The sequence below is a fragment of the Melospiza melodia genome, chromosome Z, assembly GCF_035770615.1.
Source record: "Melospiza melodia melodia isolate bMelMel2 chromosome Z, bMelMel2.pri, whole genome shotgun sequence".
Taxonomy (NCBI): domain Eukaryota; kingdom Metazoa; phylum Chordata; class Aves; order Passeriformes; family Passerellidae; genus Melospiza; species Melospiza melodia.
This window is the reverse complement of record NC_086226.1, coordinates 49472476-49495864: the sequence shown is the minus strand read 5'-3', so window position 1 is coordinate 49495864 and position 23389 is coordinate 49472476. Positions and strand designations below refer to the sequence as shown.

Sequence of the window (23389 nt, the reverse complement as noted above, 5' to 3'; positions counted from 1 at the left end):
TTCTCTTCAGATATATTTACTGTAATACTTTTGTCCTTCTCTTTTCCTTTTACAGTGCTCTATATGTTTTTTCAAAGTTAATTTCTTTACCAGCCTGTATTTCCACATCATAATACATACTAAACTCATACAGTACTTTCTAGGCAGGAGAAGTTGGAAAACTGTAATTATGATCAAGAATTGGGTTTCCTTTTCTCCTTCTGTTTTTAAAGACTTTTTCATATTATAGACAGGTATGACTCACTTTCAATTGTGATCATTTATATTGAAGACTAGAATTGAGCATTAGATTCTGTCATGGGTGAAATGGTACTTAAGTGTGTTTGCCAGAAAAGGTTTATAAGAATCAGCTTTAATTAGATCATACCCTTAATGAACTACTTACAATATAGAGAATCTCATAGCTGTACCAATTCAGCTCTTAAGCCAGGAATAATTATGCAGTAGTTTACACAGAGTTTAGCTTCTTTGCTATGTTAAGGTGTGCATACCTTAGTAACCTTCCAAAATGAAATTCATTTCAGTCTGAAACTGAAAATTTCAATTTGCTGGGGCAGTACATAATTTATACTGTAAGAGGTAAAGCTTCCTAGCTTTCTGTACATTAAATGATTTGGTAGTATACTGCTTTGAATTTTTCTCTATTCTTGAATGTTTTGTTCATATGGGGATATTTCTCATGTGGCATGGGAGAGATACTTTGTGTTGTCAACTCTTTTCTGTGGTTTTAAGAATAGAATTCTAAAAGGACAAAAATTGTCATGTAGGTGGGATTGACTTTTATGGTATCTCATTATTTGTAACTAATTTTTGGAAATTACTACTCAACATGATGAGCAGTGCCCTTAAATTAAATGTCAGACTACTTTGAATAGACTTGCCTGTATTCTTGATCTTTGTTTCCATTTGGATTATTTGCCAGGGTTTAATGTAGTTTTTCTGTAGGTGTTGCTGGCTGTCCTTCGGTAGTGATTCACAATTGCAGCTGCAGAATTTGCAGTGTGTCAGATACTTAGCAAATAGGATTAGTGTCCACTAGCTGTAATAACTTTGTTATTCAAGGTAAAAAATTTCTTTGATTGGAGGAAAAAAAAATAGTCTTCTGGTAGTATAGTGATAGATTATGTTGAGAATGGTTTTGGTGGGTTGGAGCCTGCAGAATTATTGATGGATTATTTCTCCTGACTTCTTACTGCCTAGAGTTCCTTATTTTAGTTTTTGCAAGTATGGAATGTGAGGATGATTTAGGTTCTATTTGCTATACCTTAGCAGTGCTTTGAAATACATCATTTCCTGACAGTGTTAGCAAACCAGAGCTGCTCTTGCCTATTCATGCTGCCTGTAAAAGCATTTGTTCTTAGCATTTGCTACTGTGAGGGGAAAGTTTTAAACTGGGCTGATTGATTAATCAGTTTGCTTCAATCTGAATTTATGCCTCAAGCAGCATGTGCTAGTGGGGATGCCAGTGACTTAAGCTTCATGTTTCTCATCAAAAGTACTTCTAGGCTTTTCAGTGTTGGCACAGTGTAAGAGAAACAGGAAGTCATAGAGCCATTTAAACATAAAGGTGGAATGGAAGATCCTGACTGGGTCCTTTTGTATAGTTTTGCCTAATTAATCATCTTAAGGCAAAATACAGAGCAAATTTCTTTTTTTTATACACTATGTGTGGTAATGTAGCTATAACATTCCATTAATCAGCCCTTGAACTACGGCTTCCTTTGGTTTTAGTGAGCCAATTGTTTTTCTGTCTTAAAACTGTACTTTGTAAAAAGACTCAGTGATGTTACATGTCTTCGTGTAATTAGAAATACTGTGTAGTAGTTGCTTTGTTTAGTGTTGAAATTTTAAAAGCTATCTCCTTAAAAATGTAATTTTAAAAAAGATTCTTGAAAGTGGGACAAGCCAATATTATTCAGATTGAGAGAACTGATAATCTAAAAGACATGCAGATATATAGGCTGCAAGGAAATGTTAATTATTTTCAAGCAAATTATTATAAATGCTAGATTTTTCAAGTTCTAACTGCTTTCCCAAAACCAAAAGTAGAATTTTAAAGGCTTAAAAAACTGCAACAAAACAAGAAAAAGTGCATAAATTACAATCTCACAAATTATAAAACAATTTACTTGTGGTTTGTTTACAATTTGGCCTGGTTGCAACTAGGATAGGGTTTGTTTTCTTCTTAGTAGCTGGTGCAGTGCTGTGTTTAGGATTTAGTATGAGAAAAGTGTTGATAACACACCAATGTTTCAGCTTGTGCCAAGTAGTGTTTACTGTAAACCAAGGTCTTTTCAATTTCCCATGCTCTGTCAGTGAGCAGGTGCACAAGAACCTGTGAGGAAGCACAGCTACAACAGATATCCTTGACTGGCTGAAGGGTTATTCCCACAGAAATCACAGAATGGGTCAGGCTGGAAGGAACCTAGTCTAGCTCACCTTTCTGCTCAAGCAGAGTCATCCCAGAGGACATTGGACTTTCAAGAACAATCTGGATTGTGTCCTGATTGTTCTTGAATATCTCCTGGGAGGAAGTCTCTACAACCTCTCTGAGCAATCTTTTGCTTGGTCATTGCACAGTAAAGAAGTTCTTCCTCATGTTGAGGTCGAACTTCGGTGCACCCATTTGTGCCCATTGCCTTTTATGCTGTTGCTTGGCACTGCCAAGCAGAGCTTGGATCCATCCTCTTGGCACCCTCTTCCAGACACTTCTACACATTGATAAGGTCCCCCCTCAGTCATCTCTTTTTGAGGCTGAATGCGCCCAGCTCCCTTGACTCTTCCTCATAAGAGGAAGTAGTCCGGTACGATTTGACCTTTAATGGGCACCTAAGAATTGAGTGTACCTATGGATTTAAACTACTTTAGGGAAAAGCAGCCTGATGGCAATTAGCATGTTCTCTTTTCACTATAAAATACTTTCTAATGCGTTTTTTATCCTCTGTTGACTTGCTTTGCAGTTATCCCCTAAAGGGGATAATAACTTGCCTACAGAAGCTGAAGCAGAAGAAAAGGAGATGGATGCTTCAAAGGAAGATGATATACCTTCCGACAAAACCAATAAAGAAGTACGTGAGAGCTTTTTTCTGTGTCACAGAGAACATCCTAATATTATGTTTATTGCTGTAGATCTGTTATTGAGTATTAAGACTCTACAATTATTACTACTGTGGCAGTTCCAGGAGATGTTTAATTGTGTAAAACTTACTGTGTGTTCAGACACATTTATACCTCTCACTGAAGATCTCAGAAATTGAAGTTTTCATTGGAGAGGAATCTTCTAGTCTGATTTATCTTTAAGTTCAGTTAAAACAGTTGGAAGACTGTGTATTTTATCACTTACCACTTACACTTACTATATTGCAAATTAACCTCTTTTAAAGACTAGCTGAAGAGTCCAGACAGACTAAAACATCACTACATAGCATCTTGATTTAGAACAGAATATTATTTAGTATTTATGTTATTTTTTTATCTCTCAGGAATAAGTTGTAGGTATCAGATAATCACACACTCATAGAATGGTTTGGGCTGGAAGAGGCCTTAGAAATTACCTAGTTCCATCCACCTTCTCATTGACAGGAATCTCTTTTCCCAGACCAGGTTGCTCAAAGCCCCATCCAGCTGTGCCTTGAACACTGCCAGGGATGGGGCAGACACAGCTTCTGCAGGCAACTTGTTCCAGTGCCTCACCACCCTCACAGTAAAGAATTTCTTCCTAATGTCTAATAATTTTACACTTTAATAATTTAAAAGCATGCAGTCTCTTCATGTACATTACAAGATTCTTGTCTAAATGGTGTGCCAGAGGCTTCAGTTGTGTAAAAAAGTAGAATAAATGAAATATATCTTAGTTTTATTAAGATTCTTAGGCACATTTTTAATCTTCACAGGACGTGGTGAAAACAAATGATGCTTCTATTCCTAAAGCTGCTAGAAGAGGAAGAAAAAGAAAGGTAACAATATGTTTAATTACTTCACATTACTGGAATTTTTTGGTGTGATAATACTGGATACTATTTCCTTTAATGACAGATTATGCATAAATTTAAGTGTTTGACACTCAGCTCCCCTTTTTCAAGTGTCTGAAAGATCTGCAGGAATGAAAGTTTTCCCAGAGTGTTTTACAAATATTTATTATTTTTTAACTTAATGTGGAATGTGGAGTCCCTGTCTTTCCCAAACAACTCATTACAAATAAGGAAAGATAATACATAAACGATTGCTAAACTGCTAATAAAATAGCCTGCATTGAAGCTCTGAAAAATTTCTTTTAACATCTTCATCACATTGAACTAACACCTGAAATACAAATACCTTTTTCACAAATTGTGATTTTTGTGGTCTCTACAACCTGGGAGAATACAGAGTGACTTTGAAAAAGGCAGTTCCAGCTGCTTGCTCAGCATACACTAGCCTTTATGTTCTTGTGGTCACACACCCAGCCAGATCTGGGCACTGACCCAACTAAAAACTAGAATTAAGTAGGGCAAATCTTAGTTTTGTGTTTGAAACCTTTCCTTCCAAAGTTACAGCTGACAGCAGGGATGGGGGATGAGTATGAAGTACCTGTGACCTTGGTATGTTTGTCACAGAAAAGTAGCATGCTGTATCTATACTCTAATTGTCCTTTATCCTGGACACTAAGCTCTTGACTATTTTTTCCATTTGGGATTGGAGAGGGCAAAATCAGTAATACCTAAGTATAACCGGTCATTAAGTTCAGATACTTTTTTGTGTATACAAGCAATCACATAATAACATATTTCCAGAAGTTTAAAGGTTTTTGTTTAAGAAACGAATTGAGATATTGGTGCCATGTGTTTTTTCACCGGTGAAATTCATTCTTTAAATTAGTCTGAAAAACAAGCTGAAGCTGAGGAAGCGGCAACAGGGGCGGCAACAACTACTGGGCCAGTGTCTCCAAAAGTAAGCCCCAAAAGAGGAAGACCAGCAGGTAACTTTGGAAGAATGATTGAATTTTTTTCACCACAGAAGTATTTTAGTAGAACTAGGCAGTACTTCCTCTGAAGTACTACAGAATATTTTTGAATGCTTAAGGGCATATTTTACTAATAGATTGTAGTGAGAAAGCATCTCATATTGATGAGTTCAGGACAGGAATGGATTTAAAGTGATAGTGTTAATATTTAATGTTCTAAATTAAGGACTAGTTTATAAGTATTACCTTTTAGAATAGGTCAGTCTTCTTTGCAGAATACTGTTTAAGTGTAGATATATGATAGGAGCTCTCTGGCAGGTTAGCTGCATAAAGGTTTGTATTCATTAAAGGTCTATAAAATACTACAGTAGAGTTAGAAGATCCACAAAACACAAAGATGAGAACTGGGGGGACAAGGAGCCTGTAGGTGAAGTTCAGAGGACAAGAAAAATTAAATAAGAGCTGAAGAGACTTGTTCAAGAAGATGTTTAAGTATGTGTTGATTTATAGGCACATAAAAAGAAAACATAACTGATTTTTGGGAATATGTTGTTAGAATTTGTTTCTTTCAAATTAGCAATGACCTATTGTCAATTTAATGGTAAGCTTGCAGATATTCTTGATCACTAATTACGGCTTTGGAAGACAGTTCTTGCAGCAGTTAAGTACATTGTATGAGCACTTAGTCAGGGAAACAAATAATTTATAGTCCTCTATCTGCTGACAATATAAAAACAATGGAACCAGAATTAAATAGACTTTAGGTACTTTGGCCATGGAAGCTATGAGGAAATTAAGTATAAATTCATTCCTCTCTGCCATTTCATTACTTGCACTAAATATGCATTTTTAATATTTGTGTTTTTTTCTTTACAATTTTTTGCTGGTTTTGATTTAAATACTGTCAGTAAGAGCCCGAAAGCATCTGTAAGATATGCTTTTGCCTCCTATATGAAAAACCTTTTTGGAAAATATACTATGCAACTTTCTCTGTTGTTGATGGGATGCTTAAAAGTACTCTGTGCTAAGACCAACAAGAGTTTAAACACTGAATATTAGGTTTCCTGGTGACAACATAATCACTGTGGTACTGGACAAGCATTTGAGGTACATAAGTGCCAAGAGGGAAGGCTTACTCCTGACAATATGGTGAATCTGAGGAAGTGTAGAGATTTGATCTGCACTGTAGTGTGGTGGTAGAACTTCTTGACTTGTTAGCCTGTGATTTGTTAGCCTGAAAAGTGATGGAAACCCAAGATGTGGGTAAATCTAGTGGACAACAAACTATAAATGTGAACATAAGTGACTGCCTTTCATTCTCTAATGTCACGTTTCTCATTATCTAATTTAATATCCATCTTAGTTATGCAACATGTGAAACAAATGTTTCATGTTTGCAACGACATAGATTGCAAAAAGCACAAGAATTAATAGCCAGAGCCTGTGGCTAGAAACCATCAAAGTTTTTTTAATTCACCAGTCAGCTAAAAAAACTGCCAACACTTTAACTTACAGAGAGATCTTGATTAAGTTTGGTACTCAATTAATTTGAATTCTGTACAGTAACGAAGGGGGTATATTTTGATTTAAGCATGGCTTATGTCTGTTGAGTAAGTATCTTGAGACATAGACAAGGAGCGAGCAGATGGTGGCTATGGACTAACCTGTTACTTCTGTATAACTCCTAGCTTCTGAAGTAAAAGTTCCAAAACCAAGAGGGAGACCCAAGCTGGTGAAGCCATCATCTCTTTCAGAGGGTGACTTGTAAGTTTTTTCTTATTATAAAGCTTTTTCATTGTCAACTGTGCTGCTCCTTATGTTAAGACTTGTGAATTATTACTCCTTACAGGGTTTTGCCCTGTTAGTGTTCAGTATAAATTACTATTTGTGTAGACACTTTTCTAATACAGAGTTATTCAAGGAAGGACATTTCTGAAACACAAGAGAGAAGAATCTTAATCTTCCTAACTTGTCCAATCTGTACAAAATTCCTTATATTATTGTATACTGAATGAAGAGGAAAGGTGTTTATTAAAAAAAAAAAAAAGCAACATCATACAAAAATAAAATAGTGTTTTTCTTTTTGTACATTTTTGTTTCAGAAATCTCTTCTGATGAAATTGCAACACTGTTAGTTATCAGAATTTTGGTTTTGCTGTCTACAGTTCTTATGTCAAGTTTAGTGCTTCTAGTAACTCAAGAAAAAGTTGAACATAGGTTTAGTTTTCTCTAAATTGGCAGATACCTGGTTTTGGAATAGGAACAACTTAAATAAGTATACTTTATGAACCTAGTTTACAGTGTATGCACTTTGGGTCCTACAGACCCATCTGTGTGTGGGGAGTCCATGGAGAATTAGCTTCTTGGGTGAGGATCTATGCACTTCTGTTCATGTTACCTTCATTAGGCCCTCCATACTGGTATTTATTTGCTGGGGGCTCTTCCCCCCACAGGTAGTGGGTTTTAATTTTCAGAGAAAGAGTATTTTTGGAGAGTCGTTAAGTGAATTAACTTCATCATTTTACTATTCTGTGGTTAAAAAGACCCAGCTTTCTGAATTAGAATGTTGTTCTTTGAAGTCACTATAGGTAATAGACGTGATGCCTAAATACTATTCTTGTTATAGTGTTAATGAAGAGGAGAAGACAAAGAAAAAAGGAACAGAAGAAAAACCGAAAAAGCAAGGAAAAAAAGATGAGGAAGGTCAGAAGGAAGAGGAGAAATCAAAGAAGGAATTTGATAAAAAAGAAGGAAAGAAAGAAGCTGAACCAAAAAGGAAAAATGTTGCAAAAGTGGGTTCTGCATCAGCTTCTGATTCTGAAGATGAAGGAGAAGAACAAGAAGGAGACAAGGTATAATTTTGCTTTCCTGATGAATTTATTTTAGAGGAAAGTAGTATCACTTGGAGATCTTTCTCCAAGTTAATGCTAAATCTTAATGACAGTAGGAGTCTGGTGTGGCTGGTGTACAGATACATAGAATAAAATTTTCAGAAGTATATTTTTCTCAAATAATTCTTTCAGGAATTCTTGGAGTATTTTCTAAGAAAAGCATCTTTTCTAAGATGTATTTTTAACAAAAGATTTAAATGTCAAGAGGCTTATGGGTTTTTTTTGATTTTATGTTCCCTGGAAGACAGAAGTTGTTTTCCTTGGGTGCATCTGGGGAACATGTGGCTTGAAATCACATTTTTAAAAGGTACAAAACTGTTTCTAGCCAACAATTTGTAATGTCTTTATTTTTCTGGTGCTTAATACTGCCCTTAGCATTGCCCTCTGATGCTTAGTTTTGAAAAGAAAAAAAGGAGAAAGGACTAATGAAATTATGTTTAGCTTCAGGGAAAGCCAGTGTTTGTCAGGCTGCTCCATGGAGCAGAGTTATTTCAAAGATACTTAGTTTCATCTGCTTACTGAAACAATAATAATGTTACATTTCTTTCCAATCCTAAAACACAGAAGAAAAAAGGGGGAAGAAGCTTTCCAGCGGCTCACAGAAGAAACACTGTAAGAAGCCAACATGAGAGAGAAGTAACAGAAAGAAAGCGTAAGCAAGAGGAACAGACAGAATCTGAATCGTGAGTCTATTTTAACATGTGATGCCTGCAAGTTGTAGGAATATTTTGAACCTAACAGGAGGTGAAACTTCTGAAAAAGTTCCAACCTGTTTTGCTCTATGTTCTACTTTTATCTCCCCCTGGCCTTTTTGGTTTTCTATCTTTACTTCTTTTTGAGGGGAAGGTGAAAAGCTCCTTGAACTAAAATGTGCCTTTGTGGGAAGAATAGAACATAGAAATTAAGTGATGTCTGTCTTTCAGTGATGTAGAATCTCTAGCAAAGGACAGGTATGTTCTCTTTAGAACTAATTTGAGAATATCCATGCGAAAGGGGTTCGTGTGAAAAACTGTTCAGGACAGCCATATATTTTTCTTTAAAATTTTAGAAAAAAATTGGTAGGACCTGGTAGGTTCTGTTAATTCATGGTTATAGATTTTTGATCGGGTATGGAATGCATAGGTTATCAGGAAAGCATTTCCTTCTCTGTCTGACAGTTGGAGCACATGCTGTCAAGTAGAACAAGGAAAAGGTAATTACTGTAGTATTGCAAAGCCAGTTAAATGATACCAAGAACAAAGTTCATTTAGAAGATTACTCAAATCAAACTTAAGAATAGAGAGAAGATCCCATCAGGAACTTGGACAGTAGGACAATAGGAAGAAATCTGACTCATTCACTATTCTGCAAATGGGTGAAGAAACTGCACCACAAGAGCTTCATGTTCTCATCCCCACCATTGGTGGGAGGGCAAAAGAAAGGCAAAGAACAAGGTAAAAATTTGGAGGGAAGGAATAAAATAAAGGTCCCCTTTACCTGTAACAAAAAACCCCTATCTTTTTCACATTCACTAATAAAAGTGTAGTTTGTTTGGGTATTTCTTTTCTCATGCTCCAGCCCTTTTTCCTCTTCTTCCTGTCAGTCCTCTGGAGACCTAACATAAATACTCTACCTACTTGTGGCAAACTTAAGCATTTCTAGTTTCAGAGATAATAAATTGCCTTAATGTCTTTTAATATATCACTATTTAACACATGCTGATTTGATTTTGGGAATCAAACTGTCATATATTGATTTAGTAATAACAATCAAATTTTTGCTTTTAAATAGCTGTCATATTTTATGCATTGGAGGGTAGATAGTTTTGTTTCAGTGACATAAAGGAGAAGTAGTGAATGAATAATGAATTTAATTACAGCTGATGACTAATACCACAAAACTCAATATTGGTAAAACTAGTATAGGCTGATACATGTTTTGATTATTTTGCTCATCATTGTAGTTTCTGTTTTCTGGTAGCTACTTCATTAGTATTTATTTAGTTAAGGTGCTTTGTACATCATTCTGTACATATGCAAAGTTTATCTGTACTGTTGAGATTGTGCTGCTAGTTGAAGGAGACAAGTTTTCTGTTCTTTATGAAAGAAACATGGAAGACATGCAGGCCTACATGTTTTATGTATGCATATTAGTATGACAGGAAGAAAACTAGTCACAGGACATTTAGTTATGATATGCTGAAATATAAAAATTCTAAAAGTAGGCTTTTAAATCCCTCAGACAGACAAAACTGAGGGATTGTTAAACAGAAGTTCATTATCCTCTCTGCATAAAGAGCTCAAAAGCTTGCTTCAAAGATTTCTGCCTGTCTTCATCCCATAACTGAAATGGATACTTTTTTTGTTGTTTTTCTTGAGTCTTAGCTTTATTTTCAGTGATACAACTGGGGAAAGGTTAAGGAGGTTTCACTGTACTTGTAATAATTTTTTTTTCTGTATTACTACTTCCTTCAAGAACTTTTAAATTATTACTGATACATTTATGACCAATTGTAAGATATGTATACTATTACAATTCTTTATTTGAGAAAATAGTCACAAAGGAACTGATAATGGTTAATTGATCTCTCCATAAATTCCCTGTGGTAATGGCAAATAATTCTACTCCTTTTTAAAATGTTTTCTTTCTCCATAAATTAGTTCTATATAATGCTATTTCACCAGTTAATATGTTATGTTACTATGCAACAAAAACTAAAATACAGTTTGGAGATTACTTGTTTTTTAAAATCCTTTAATTTGCTTGTAGAAAAATGAGTACGGAGGACTTACAGCAGTATCTCAGCTGATTAATTTTTGTTAGGTTGTTCGTCCTTCAAAACCAGGATTTGGTTATTTGTGATTTTTGCATGCTCATGTTTTAGTAAAGATAATTCCTCGATATTGCATCTCATCCAAAAACTGGGGGGAAAAAAGCAGGCTTTACAACATTGTAAAAAAATTTCAACATTTTTGATAGGCAGAATAAAGAAGAAGGCAAGAAAGCAGAAGTTAAGAAGATTGAGAAGAAGAGAGGTTAGTTGAAAGAATCTAAACCAGTATTTTTGATCATTTTATATTTTGAATGGAATTTTTTCCATTCTTCCATAAGATAATGTACTGCTGAGGGTGGCATGTGTGGTCTCAGTCTGAGGTGTTTAATCCATGATTCTTCTTTCACATTTGTGAAACATTTTTATTCTTCAGTGTTCTTTCTGCAGTGCAGTGTAGTAGAGCAGGTCTTTGCTTTTCTGACTTTACTGTCATTTGATCTTTTAAACCCCAGTCTCTTCTGTTTGTGAACATGACAAAAAAGCTTTTATTCTTTGATATAAATCACTTCAGTCATTCCCATCATTTTTTCCTTTGTATCTTCTCATAACACAATACTCTGAGGGACCTCTCAAAACTATTTAGATACTACCTCTCACTAAGAAGGTGGCTTAGATTCAGATTACTATGGTCTTGCCTGCTGACTGTCCTTCATAGGGATAAGGAATTCCTTTTTCAGTACTCCTATCTTTGAGGCCAATCCAAACCACTGTCTGTAATCTGTAATTTAGAGGTATAGTACAGATCCAGTGGCATGGACTCCACTCAACCCAGTGTTGCAGCAAGAGGGCAAATAAAAGCAATCCAAACCCATCCAAGATGGGTTTGACTTAAAGAAAACTGTTTGCTTGCACTATTGTTCAGAATATGTACTAAATCCAAGCAGGCATTCAGCATCTGAATTCAGGAATGCCATGTCCATTCATCTTTCACACTTCTGAAGCATGTGTACTGGGAACATTTTATTTTAATGGATTTGGACTGTAACTTGAATTGTGACCAGTTTACTGAAAACAAACCATCAATATCCCGGTGTCCTGTCATGGAGAGTCTTCCAGCTTTATAACTCTTAAAATGTATTAAAACCTCTCATTAAGCTGGCCTACAATTAGAGGGTGACAGCTGTGTTTTGGAATAGAAAAGTCTTTTCAGTTGTAACTCCTAAGGAAAAAATTGCGTGGGTTGCCACACAATTTATTCAGTTTTTAAAAGCTGTGTACTTTTTTTCTGATTGTATTTATGTGTGCACCAGCATGTAGGATGTCTGTCTGTTTTCTTCTGCATTCTTCTGCATTCTGCAGAATAATTCTTGTGGAATTATTTCTACAAAAGCAAAACCAATGTGATTAACAAATGTTCATGAGTATTATTTTTAATCTTCAGAAACTTCAGTGGATTCTAGGCTTCAAAGGATACATGCAGAAATAAAGAATTCCCTGAAAATTGATAATCTTGTAAGTATGTTTTTTTTAAACTGATTCATGTTTCAAATTCCAGTAGGAAATACTTGGCATGTGTTCTTGTTTTTAATTAATACTCTGAAAATGAAAGGCATTTTTTCCATATGAAGGATAACTAGTGCTTAAATGTGGTTACTGTGGGCAGTGAAAGATAAATGTCAGCAAATGAAATCTGTTTTGTTTGAAAATGCTACATAATAAATTATTTACCAGAAGCATTCAGATAGAATTACAACAAATAGAACATCTGGTGCCAGGTCAGCTTGTTGAGCCATGTGGAAATGCCAGGACATTGGATGCAGCAGCAGGATGCAAGTGATTATTAGGGCTCCAGTCCGGCTCCACTCACTGTCAAGGGAAATCTGCTGCTTGTCAGGGGCTTGGGTTTGGTATGTTACTGGCAGATATTTGAGGCTTTCTGGCCTTATGAGTATTTGCTGCTGCAGATTGTCAGGTTGGGCACCCATGATACTGTCAGGGGACACTTGGAAAGTATCAAGCATGGCTGTGTGACTTTGAGGGTAATAGTAAAGGCATGGGGACCCAGGTAGTGATCCTTTATTGAGGAAAGCTGTCACAAAGGAGTGGATAGGTATGCTAGGAGTTGGCAGGATCTACCCAAAAATAGTGCTGCCAGTGGGCTAGCCAGCCTAGTTAAAGAGCATCAAACTAGGAATGGTAGCAGAGGAGGAAATGGTGGAGCAGGATGGCAATCAGATGTAAACAGATGTCAGCAGCATGATGTAAACTGACTTAGTAATCATCAGAATTTCTTTGCAGAACAGGACTGAAGTGGCATGATCACAAGCATCAGCACATTAAATGAGGAATTACTGGCAGCCTAGCATAATGAGGAAAACTCTCATAACCCTTCTGGAATGTCAGCACAACTCTGTTTCTCTTAGGGATGTCTGTACACTCATACATATAGTGTGAGGAGCTGTTGTGAGAAACTGGACATCTCTCTGCAGTTGCAGGGCTGTGGTTTTATTGGTATCAGAGATTCGGGTAGAAGTGAGGTGAGCCTTGCCTTATATGTTTACAGGCTCTTTAGGAAAGATGGGAAGCGGGGAATACAAGATGAAGGATAACTTTATGTGAGAGACCAGCTGAAATGTGTGGAGCTTTGCACTGGGAAGCTGATAAGCCAACTGGGAGTTTATAGGTTAGGATTAATGGGCAAACCAAAATGAGTGACATCCTGAGAATATCTTCTGCAGATCACCTGATCAAGGAGAAGTAGAGAATTTAGTCATCTTAAGATAGTGGGGAGACACCTTTGATTCTAACTGAAAGCTTAAAACATCCTAGTATTTGCTGAAAGGACATGCACATAACACTACAATGCCAGAAGCTTCTGGAGTTTGATAATTGCCTAACACAGGTGATGAAGGAGTTGATAAGGCAAGACCTGATCCTCCAGAAAGCAAAGATCTGGTCAGGCATATGAAGGTGGGGGCAACCTTGGCTGCAGTGACTGTGGTAGAGAAATTCAGGGTGAAGGGAGCAGGATGAAAAGGATCACAGCCCTGGACTCAGGAGAGCAGACTTTGACCTCTACAGGGTTCTGCTTGGAAGAATCTCTTAAAAGACCATGCTAGAAGGAAGACAAGGAGACCTGGCTCACTTTTAGGGATTACCTCCTTCTCAAGGTTGATTTGTCTTAAAGTCTAGGAAAATGTGGGCCTGCTGCTGAATGGATATGGAGATAGGCACCCTAGTGAATTAAATAGGAGGTAACAAGTAGTGAAAAGTCTGAGGTCACCAGTGTCTTCTTGACTTCAGTTTGCTTGTACAATTCTGTTCAGGAATCCTAGGTCCTGAGATCATGGGAGGATTAAAACAAGAAAACCTTGATGCTCAGAGGACAAAGATCAAATTAGAGAACATTTAGACAGAGATCCAATACAGAATAAGCATAAGAGTACCAGAGGAGCTGGTGATGTCATTATCCATCCACTCCATTTTGTTTTTGAAAAGTCATGGCAATGAGGGGCTGGTTCCTGAGGACAGGAAGACAGCAAATGTCTCACTCATCTTGCAGAAGGAGGATCTAGGTTACTACAGGCCAGTAATTCTCACACCAGTCCCTTGAAATGGGATGGGACAAATCCTCCTCGAAATTGTTTCCAGTGATATAAAGTACAGTAAGAGCTCTGAGACTTGTCAGCATAATGAAGATGAAATATGCCTGACTAAAATGATGTCCTTTTGTGAGATGATCGGCTTGGTGGATGAAAGAATGGATATTTTTTCTGTTAAAATTAAAAAGGCTTTTGACACTGTCTCTCAGGACAGCTTCAAAGATAAACTTAAGAGGTCTGAACTAAAAAAGCGGATGAAAAGGTGGACTGAAAACTGGCTGACCAGCAGGACATAAAAAAACTAATTGGTGGCAGAGTCCAGCTACAGGCCAGTCACTAGTCAGTACTATTAAAACATGTCATTAAAGACTGGGATGATGACACAAACCACACCTATAGCAAGTTTGCAAATGATACAAAACTGAAATCAAAGGTTTGATGGGAGTGTTACCATCCAGAGAGACTTGAACAGGCTGGAGAAATGGGTCAACAGGAATTTCATCAACTTCAATTCCAGTAGTGCGCCTGTGGAATGACAACCCTGTGCCTCCAGCATGGGCTGGAGACTGAGTGGCTGAATAGCAGTTTTTCAGAAAATAACCTAGGGGTATTGGTAGACACCAAGCTTAGCATGAGCCACCAACACAGTTCTGTAGTTAAAAGTGGCTAATAGTTTTCTGGGCTGCATTAGAGAAAGTTGCCAGAACGTGGAAGGAGTGTGGTGGTTGTGCTCTACTTGGCACTGATGAGATACTGGACTGTATTTTAAGCTCCCTAGAAAAATAGAGACATGGACGTACTGTAGAGTGCCCAGTAAAGGGCCACAAAGATGGATTAGTGGCTTGGAGCATGTGTTAAAAAAGAGGAAGCCAAGAGAGCTGGGAGTGTTCAGTCTGGAGAAAATACAGAGAAAAGAAAATAAGCAGGAGTGAAGAAGTATGGCATGAGGAGCAGGAAGCTGTTCCAGCTAGGGAAACACAGAGTTGTTCTGGGTGTTGGAAGCAAGGTTCTGGTACTGAGATGGTGGGGGACTGCCTTGTGCTAGACTTAATCAGTTCCAGCCTGCTCCAGTGGAGGAACCACTGCAGGGCATGGCTGAGCCCCTCAGACTGGATGGTAGTGTATCTGTGAAAACTTAAAAAGAGGGCAAAGCATATTGGGTGGCAGGGAGTGTATAAGAACAGTTTTTTGTATTAAGTACAGTGCTTTCCTGCCTTCTCAGTGGTTAATCACTTGTGAAAAATTGTGCATGGTAAAGCCAGACTATGGTGAACAGCTTTGAGCATAGAAGTTCTCGAATCATGAAAGCAGCATAAAGCTTGCTTTTTATGTATGTTGAAAGCTTAAAATTCTTGCTAAATGTTACAACTTAATTAAATATAATCTGCCTTTTATGGGAGTAGCTAAGAGACAACTAGTGTTAAATTTTTGTTGGCAAGAGTGACTATATAAATTGTTCTAAAATTAAGTACATAGTCAAATTCAGGAAGAATTAATTATGGGAGGATGTCATTGAATACAGAAGTTAAATTAGTATGGCTAATTAAAGATTACTGATATGTAAGTCTTCAGACTAATTCTTTGTTTATATACAGGATGTGAACAGGTGCATTGAGGCTCTTGATGAGCTTGCATCCCTTCAAGTCACAATGCAACAAGCTCAGAAACATACAGAGATGATCTTAACTCTCAAGAAGGTGAGATTTTCAGTGTTAGTTAATGTAGAGTATATGTTTTCCTAAATTGATACCAGCTTTATTTACTATTGGAGCACTCTGTCCAGTCTGGATCCCTACAGATCAAGAATGATGTAGACAGACTGGAAAGGGCCCAGAGGAGGGCCATCAAGATCAAAGGGCTGGAGAACCTGCCCTTTAATCAAAAAGTAAAGGGTTTAGTTCCTTCCTTCCTAGAAAAGTCATCACGTTATTCCAGCAGTTTAAAGGGCTGCTGCAAAAGAGAGGGTCAAGGCTTTTGTCTTCACCAGATGTAGGGCAATGGGTACAAGTTGCACTGGGAAAGGTTTCATTCTGATGCTAAAAAAGTTTTTATTTTTTTTTTCAGTAAGAACAATTGTTTTACTGTAACAGCCTCCTCAGGGATGTGGTGGAGTTCCATCTCTACAGGTTTTCAAATTGTGATGGGATCAAGGGTCCTTGATAATGTGGTCCCTTTCTTGTGAAGGGTAGGACCAGAAGATCTTTTGAGACCCCTCTCAACCTAGCAGTTCTGTGACACTTCAAGTGCAAAAGTCTATGATCTCATTGTAGGTTTAATTAATTTAAGCTAGCATGTAATGAAATTACACAGATATTTAAGGACCTAAGTGGAGCCTGTTTTATTACTTTGATTTCAGATACGGAAATTTAAAATTAGCCAAGTTATCATGGAGAAATCTACAATGCTATATAATAAGTTCAAGACCATGTTTCTGGTTGGGGAAGGAGATTCTGTTCTTTCCCAAGTACTGAATAAATCACTTGCTGAGCAAAAGCAGCATGAAGAAGCTAATAAAACCAAAGAACAGGGGAAGAAAGGAGCAAATAAAAAAACTGAAAAGGAAAAAGACCAAACAGGTAAGTCACTGTGGCTTTACTTTCTTGTCACATAAAAGACTTAGTCTCCATTATTTCTGAGCTAACTTCAAAATATCCTTGATGCAGGAATTTCACCAGTCTATGAAAACCTTGTCATATCTGAAGTTGTCAAGGACAGTACTGCTACAAATAACTTTCAAATTCAATGTAACATTTACCATGGCCATTTTATCTCAGTTGGCTAAAGGAAATGGCTTTTGCAAAAATTAGGTCTTGCAAATTTTACTTCTGTAAATTATCTAACCTGATTACAGAATTAAAAAAAAAATCACTCCAAAACATGTGAGGTAGAATGGCATACTACCATTTAACCCACTTTAACCCAAGCCAGCAGCCAAACCCCTCACAGCCGCTCGCTCACTCCTCCACCAGTAGGATCATGGAGAGAATCAGAATCATAAAAGAAAGAAAACTTACAGGTGGAGATAAGCAGTTTAATGGGGAAAGCAAACCAAGGAATTAATTCAGTGCTTCCCATGGGGAGGCAGGTGTTCAGCCATCGCCAGCAGAGCAGGGCCCTCACACATAATAGGAAAAAAATGCCATGACTCAAATATATTCCCCCTTCCTTCCCCACTACTTCACATACGGAGTGTGATACCATATGGTCTGGAATGTCAGTTTGGATCATCTGTCTCGGCTGTGTCACCTCCCATGTACCCCCAGTTTCTTCCCCAATGTGGGAACGTAAAAAGGCCTTGGCTGTGTGTAAGCCCTGCTCAGAAGTAAAAAAAAAAATCTCTGTATTATCAACTTTGCATTCAGCACAAATCCAGAACACAGCCCCATATTCACCACCATGAAGAAAATTAACTCTACCCCAGCCAAGACCAACACAATGTTCTATTGCTCTAGTAGTTTTTTAGTGCCTAAGCTTCTGCCACTGAATGAGAACTTAAAACTGCTTAGTTTCCTTCCCTAGCCTCTTTCTATATCATGCATGCTCTACCATGTGTAGCAGCAACTTTTAACCACTTCTGTTACTTCCCGGATACAACTTCAGTAGTTCTTCAGCCTGACAATAAAGAAATAATAACTTATGGCAGGAGAATGTATTTATGCTCTTAACAGTACAGTTCCACATCAGTCATGAGCACTTGTACAGCATAATATCAAAAGCTTTCTGTAGTAAGCAAGCTGAATAATAACTTTAAGTCAGTACTAAAATATATACATTTTTAAATAGAAGAACAAAATGAGACAGACACACTGGAAAGCTATGTTGCAATATAGGAGTTCTGCTCATCTATTCAAGTTATTTAGATCCTTGATCTCCACACACACCTCACAGAAACTGCATTTACTTTGAAATTGAATTTTGGAAGCAGAACTGGGGTGGGTTTTTTTTTTTTCAGAAAATCATTTAAAAGTTAACACCACATGGATCAAGACTAAACAAATTACTGTAACTGAGGTGCCAAGGATTCAACACAACTATAGTAGGAATATCACTATACTTGTAATTGCTAAAAAAGCAAGGATGATTAAAGTCCAACCATTTTCTGGTGAGAGAATGTGTGATGAAGTAGAGGTTCCATACAGATCTTTCCCCAAACCAGTGATAGCACAACTAATACATTAACAAAGAAACTATATTGAGAGGCTTCCTGGGCATAGTCTGGCTAGCGAAGCCACTCCAGATAAGGTTAACACAACTTCAGCAGAACACACACAGTGGTATACCAGGTTGTTGCCCAGTCACATGGAGAATGGGAAGAAGTTCTATCAGAGTAGAGGAATATTTTATGGAAGTAGTTTTTTCTTTATTTGCTGTAAAAAGAAAATCTGATCCTTATATGCATTCTTTTGCCCTTTTAAAAACTGAACTGCTGAACCTTGACTATCTTCACAATGACAGTCAAGACAGAGAATGATGCTGTAATTGGTGGTACTTAATGCACAGCATCAGATCATCTGCTTTGTAACATGGTAATATAGCATTTACTGTTTTCTCGAATTCCTCCCGTAGCCTTTGAGTTCAGAACTGATTCTGAGCAAGTGTAAACAGATAAACTGTAAAAATTCAGATTAATAACATTTTGTCTTTTTTTCTCACTGTAGCTCTTTAGTTTCATAGAGGAGTTCTTTTATAAATTTGCAACTTCAAGGAAAATGGACCATCACTTCAGAGAGTGACATTCCTCAACTCACTTAAAACTCACTGACTTATGATACCACAGCAAAACATGTAGTCATCACAGAAATTCTAAAAGATGTTAAATTTTTCTGCTGTGACTTCACTAAATACTACTTCCAGCCTAGTGCTGCTTTTCTGCTTGAAAAATCCATGCTATCATTAAACACTTCTATTTATATAACTTGTATTTTGATTATACATAATTTGTTGGATTCAAGAGTAAATGAGATGTAATGGAATAACTTCATCAGTTAAAGTAAAAAGAATCCCCAAAATTAACTGATCTGGTTAGACTGGTAAAAAGAATTTACTACTGAAGTATATTCTCTCACTGCTCAGTATACAAACAAGCATTAGGCCTATGATCTGTAGCCTAGCAAGCACAGGAAGAACTTGAAATTGCATTAAAAATACAAACTGTTCAATTCCCGTGGGATGAGGCACATTGTATGGGATGTTCAGAAACTGAAGCCATATCAGTTAGTGTCTTTTGTATTGTTTCAGCTGCTTGGATATCAAGGTGAGGGGGGAAATATTTATAATGTTTTATTTGATTAAGGTAGAGAAATTACTGAGGGCCATTATAATACAGTTTTATTTCCTGCAAGTACCACTTTTCTGCTCTTCCATTTTAAAGGTTCAAAGATTCTGAATGGAGGGACTGAAGCCCAGGACACCAACCAGTCACAACACAATGGAGAAAGTGCTGAAGAAAGGAAAGATAGGCATGAAGTTGGCAGTAAGAAAAAGTGAGTTAATAACATTATTGAGCTGATGATCTGTTATGCTCTAGTTTAAAACATGTAAAATAAAACAGCAGTAGATTGAAGCTACTTAACCATGTTAAGGTACTGTTTTCTTCACAGAGTTTACTCTCAACTTTAGAGAGTAACAGTGTGCAAATCTTCTGTTTAAGTTTTGAATGAATATTTTAAATGTTATTTCACTTGCTGCTGTGGTGGAGACTTAATAAACATTACAGGATGTCTTGCTATTGGAGACAATTAGCATGTGGTGGACCTCGGCAAACTAAAGCTTTTTCCTGTGTTTTAGGCTATTAAGTTGGAAGCAAAGGAAGTCTGAACCAAGTCTTACAGAAACTAATGATATTTATTAATTTTTTGTGAATTCATGGATTGTCATCAATAGACAGCCACTGTAAATCATTTTCTACAGTTTGGCTATAAAAATTAGTCAAATCAGGCAAACTGCAGGCTAGGACCTAAACCTGTGAAATTCCAGAAGTCTGACTGGCTTATAGAGGTGGATGCACTTACCATTTTAAACACAAAGCCAGAAGAATGCTTCAATTTGTCTGGCATTAAGTATTTAAACCTTGGTTGCAGCAAAAAATATGTTTTGTAAACATAAACAACAAGCAATAATCTCTTGCAGAAAGAGAAACACTTAATAGAGTTCAGTAACAAATTTGTAGTGCACTTTGCTTTCTCCAGGCACTCTGCACCTTGCACTCAGAGATCCTTTTTGTTCAGCAGTATGTATTGGAGCAGGCTCCTTTCACCACGATCTTCATGCACATCAGGAGAAATTGCAGCTGCCTGGCATTCTTATGGCTATCTGCCAAGTTAAAATATTGTCTGTTATTTACAGTAAGGTAAACTTAAACACAACAAAACAACACAAAAAACCCCCACTTAAGATAAAAAAATATCTGGTATTTACTGTGAGGCAGCCTCAGAAGTACTGAAGTGGATTTGGGGGTTTTCAACCAGTTATGCTAAATATTCACTTGGTCTGAACAAGCAGCATGCTACAGGAACACAGTGGAGTTACAAGTGTAAGTTCTCACACAGGTTATATTCTACACCCCTGCTTAAACAAACTAAATAAACATTTATATTAAGTGTGTGTGTGGTGTTTGCTCTGTATTTGAGCCCACACTCCAATGATCTTTGATAAAGAAACCCACTTTCCAAAAAAATACTGTACGGCTGCTTGGACACAGGGTCTGTGAACTTACTGGTAGCTAACAGCAACAAACTACATTTTTAAATTAACTCCTTGCAAACACAGTGCATCTTGAGAAATGCATCCACATGTTTGAATTCTAGCTCCATACACTCCAGCATACAAACTTCCTTTCATTCGGTATTTTTTCTACGTTTTTAGTGCAATATATGGTTTCTTATAAGTGAGAAGCAAGTAAACAAAATAAATAATGTCCAGAACACCTGTGTGGCTCACTCTAAGCAAAGAGCTGGTAAACCTCTTAAATCACAGGACTGTATTAAGTTCTGAACATTTCTCTCTCTGCTAGAGGGAAGACATCTCTGTACCTTTCTGAAGATGTAATTCAGAAATTTTGAAAAAAGTTCTGTAACTTAAAATTTCTGATCTGATTGGCACTTAAGAACATTTTTCAGGGTGTTTTTTGTAAAAATACATACTTCCCCACAAGGTTACCTCAGTCTTCGAGGATACAGTGGATTTCAGTGGCAGGAGGTAAAGCATGTTAAGTTAGAGCACTTTTCCACCTAAACTGACATACAGTACAGACACATATGGAGCTCTGAATGACTGCCCTTCACAGCCCATCACATACATCATAGTGATGCCACTCACTGCCAGCTTAGCTTCAGATCTGAGGGCATTGTTGGGGTAACATAACAGCTGGCACCACTAACAGCCTCAGTTCTCCAGACTTCATGTACTGCTGAGTGTTCATCAGCATCCTTGCTCTAGACTGTGCAATCACCTGGAATAAGCTTTGCTTGCTGCCTTTGTATGTGATCAATAACATTGCTTTATTTTGTTTCTAGGGCATGTGGTGAAGAGAGAGAGCTTGAAAAGCCAGCAGATGATTCTGCCTTTGAAAACAAATGACATCACTGAAGTTTTGTTGTTTGGTTTTTTAAATTACAAATTAAAGAGGATTGTTAAGTTTTGCATTTGAAATCTATAGACTGCTGAAATTCTAAATAATTTTATAAGCATAGTATTTTGAAGTTAAATTTTGTGGAATAAAAGTCCCTTTAATCTTGGTTTGAAAGTATTTAAACACTTTTGCCAATAGTTATATCCAGTATTAAGAGGTAACACATTTCAAAAGATGAAAGCTCCACTTAGAAAATGCTTACATGTTACAGGACTTAGAGTTGTAGTATATTTTTAACTTACTACTGTGTTTGTCTAGTTAATAGCAAGAAAAAGTGTAAATACTTCTAACTCTCCAGTTGCTTCATTTGTATAAAACCTCTCTTCCTATGATACTTACCTCTGTGCAGTTTTTCAACTCTTGTTGGGGATGTTTTTTCACTGTGTTTTGTAGGAGTTGAAAGCGGCATTTTTGTAGCTGTTACAATGTTAATGTATGAGTATACTTCATTGTTTGTTTTTTTTTTTTTAATAATTTTAGTTCTGTTCTTGCAAAATGCCTTGTGCCAATTTACTGCAATGTGACTTTTATGGTTTGCTTTTGTTATAGTAAGTATACTGATAAGTGTGGTGTTCTCACAACAGAACCTGTTGATGCAGAAAACACTGTCTTGAACAATTTATGGAATTAAAGAGTTTCAAACTGATTAAGACATCCTTGTATAGCAAGAGCTATTCATAGGAAAAACACGAGTCTGGGTTTAGTACCATTTTGATTTTACTGCTTTGGCATTAACCTGGTGACGTCTAACTAGAATTTTAACAGAAACACTCGCAAAATGTTTAACTCCTGGAGGCATGAAAGGGAATAGAATGGGTACAAACCTCTCAGAAGCGTGTTGCTTGAAACACAGACTTTGCCCAATACTGTAACAACTTGTTTGTAGTATTTGACAGAGGACAGCCGGGTTAGAAATTGGAGTTTGAAAATCCTGAGAATACACATAGAACATGCTGAGTTGAAGGGGACCCACAAGGATCATCAAAGTCCCAACTCCTGGCTCTGCACGGCACACCCCAAGAGTCCCACCATGTGCCTGACAGCATTGCCCAACCACTTCTTGAACTCTGTCAGGCTGCTGCTGTGACCACTGCCCTGGGGAGCTGTTCTAGTGCCCAATCACCCTCTGGGGGAAGAAACTTTTCTGAATATCGAACCTAAACCTCCCGAGACACCTTCAGGCCATTCCCTTGGGTCCTGTCACTGATCACAAACAAGAGGTCTGTGCCGGCCTCCCTCCTCTTCCCCTTGTGAGTAAGTTGTAGACTGTGAGGGCATCTTGCTTCAGTCTCCTCCAGGCTGAACAGACCAAGTGACCTCAGCCTTTCCTCAAGGCTCTTCACCATCCTCACTACCCTATTTTGGACACTAACAGTTTCATGTCTTATATTGTGGCACCCAAACATGCTCCCAGCACTCGAGGTGAGGCTGCCCCAGCTCAGAGCAGAGCAGGACAATCCCCTCCTCCCTTGCCCAGCTGTGATGCTGGGCCTGATGCCCCCCAGGGCAGGGTTGGCCCTCCTGGCTGCACTGCTGACCCAAGTTCAACTTGCCATAAACCAGGACCCCCAG

General features: G+C 37.4%; 1 protein-coding gene across 2 annotated transcripts in view; it reads left to right on the top strand.

The window, feature by feature from the left end:
* Window positions 1–22463, top strand: part of PSIP1 (PC4 and SRSF1 interacting protein 1) — a 32818-nt gene extending 10355 nt beyond the window's left edge. For both annotated transcript variants that reach the window (XM_063180539.1, XM_063180541.1), the window contains exons 6-17: window positions 2961–3068; window positions 3894–3956; window positions 4858–4957; window positions 6631–6706; window positions 7569–7794; window positions 8398–8516; window positions 10792–10847; window positions 12027–12097; window positions 15783–15884; window positions 16544–16763; window positions 19559–19670; window positions 21702–22463. In XM_063180539.1, coding sequence (XP_063036609.1) covers window positions 2961–3068; window positions 3894–3956; window positions 4858–4957; window positions 6631–6706; window positions 7569–7794; window positions 8398–8516; window positions 10792–10847; window positions 12027–12097; window positions 15783–15884; window positions 16544–16763; window positions 19559–19670; window positions 21702–21765 — 1317 coding nt within the window. In that variant the 3' untranslated portion in view covers window positions 21766–22463. The remainder of the gene's footprint in view (window positions 1–2960; window positions 3069–3893; window positions 3957–4857; window positions 4958–6630; window positions 6707–7568; window positions 7795–8397; window positions 8517–10791; window positions 10848–12026; window positions 12098–15782; window positions 15885–16543; window positions 16764–19558; window positions 19671–21701) is intronic.
* The last annotated feature ends 926 nt before the right edge of the window (window positions 22464–23389 follow it).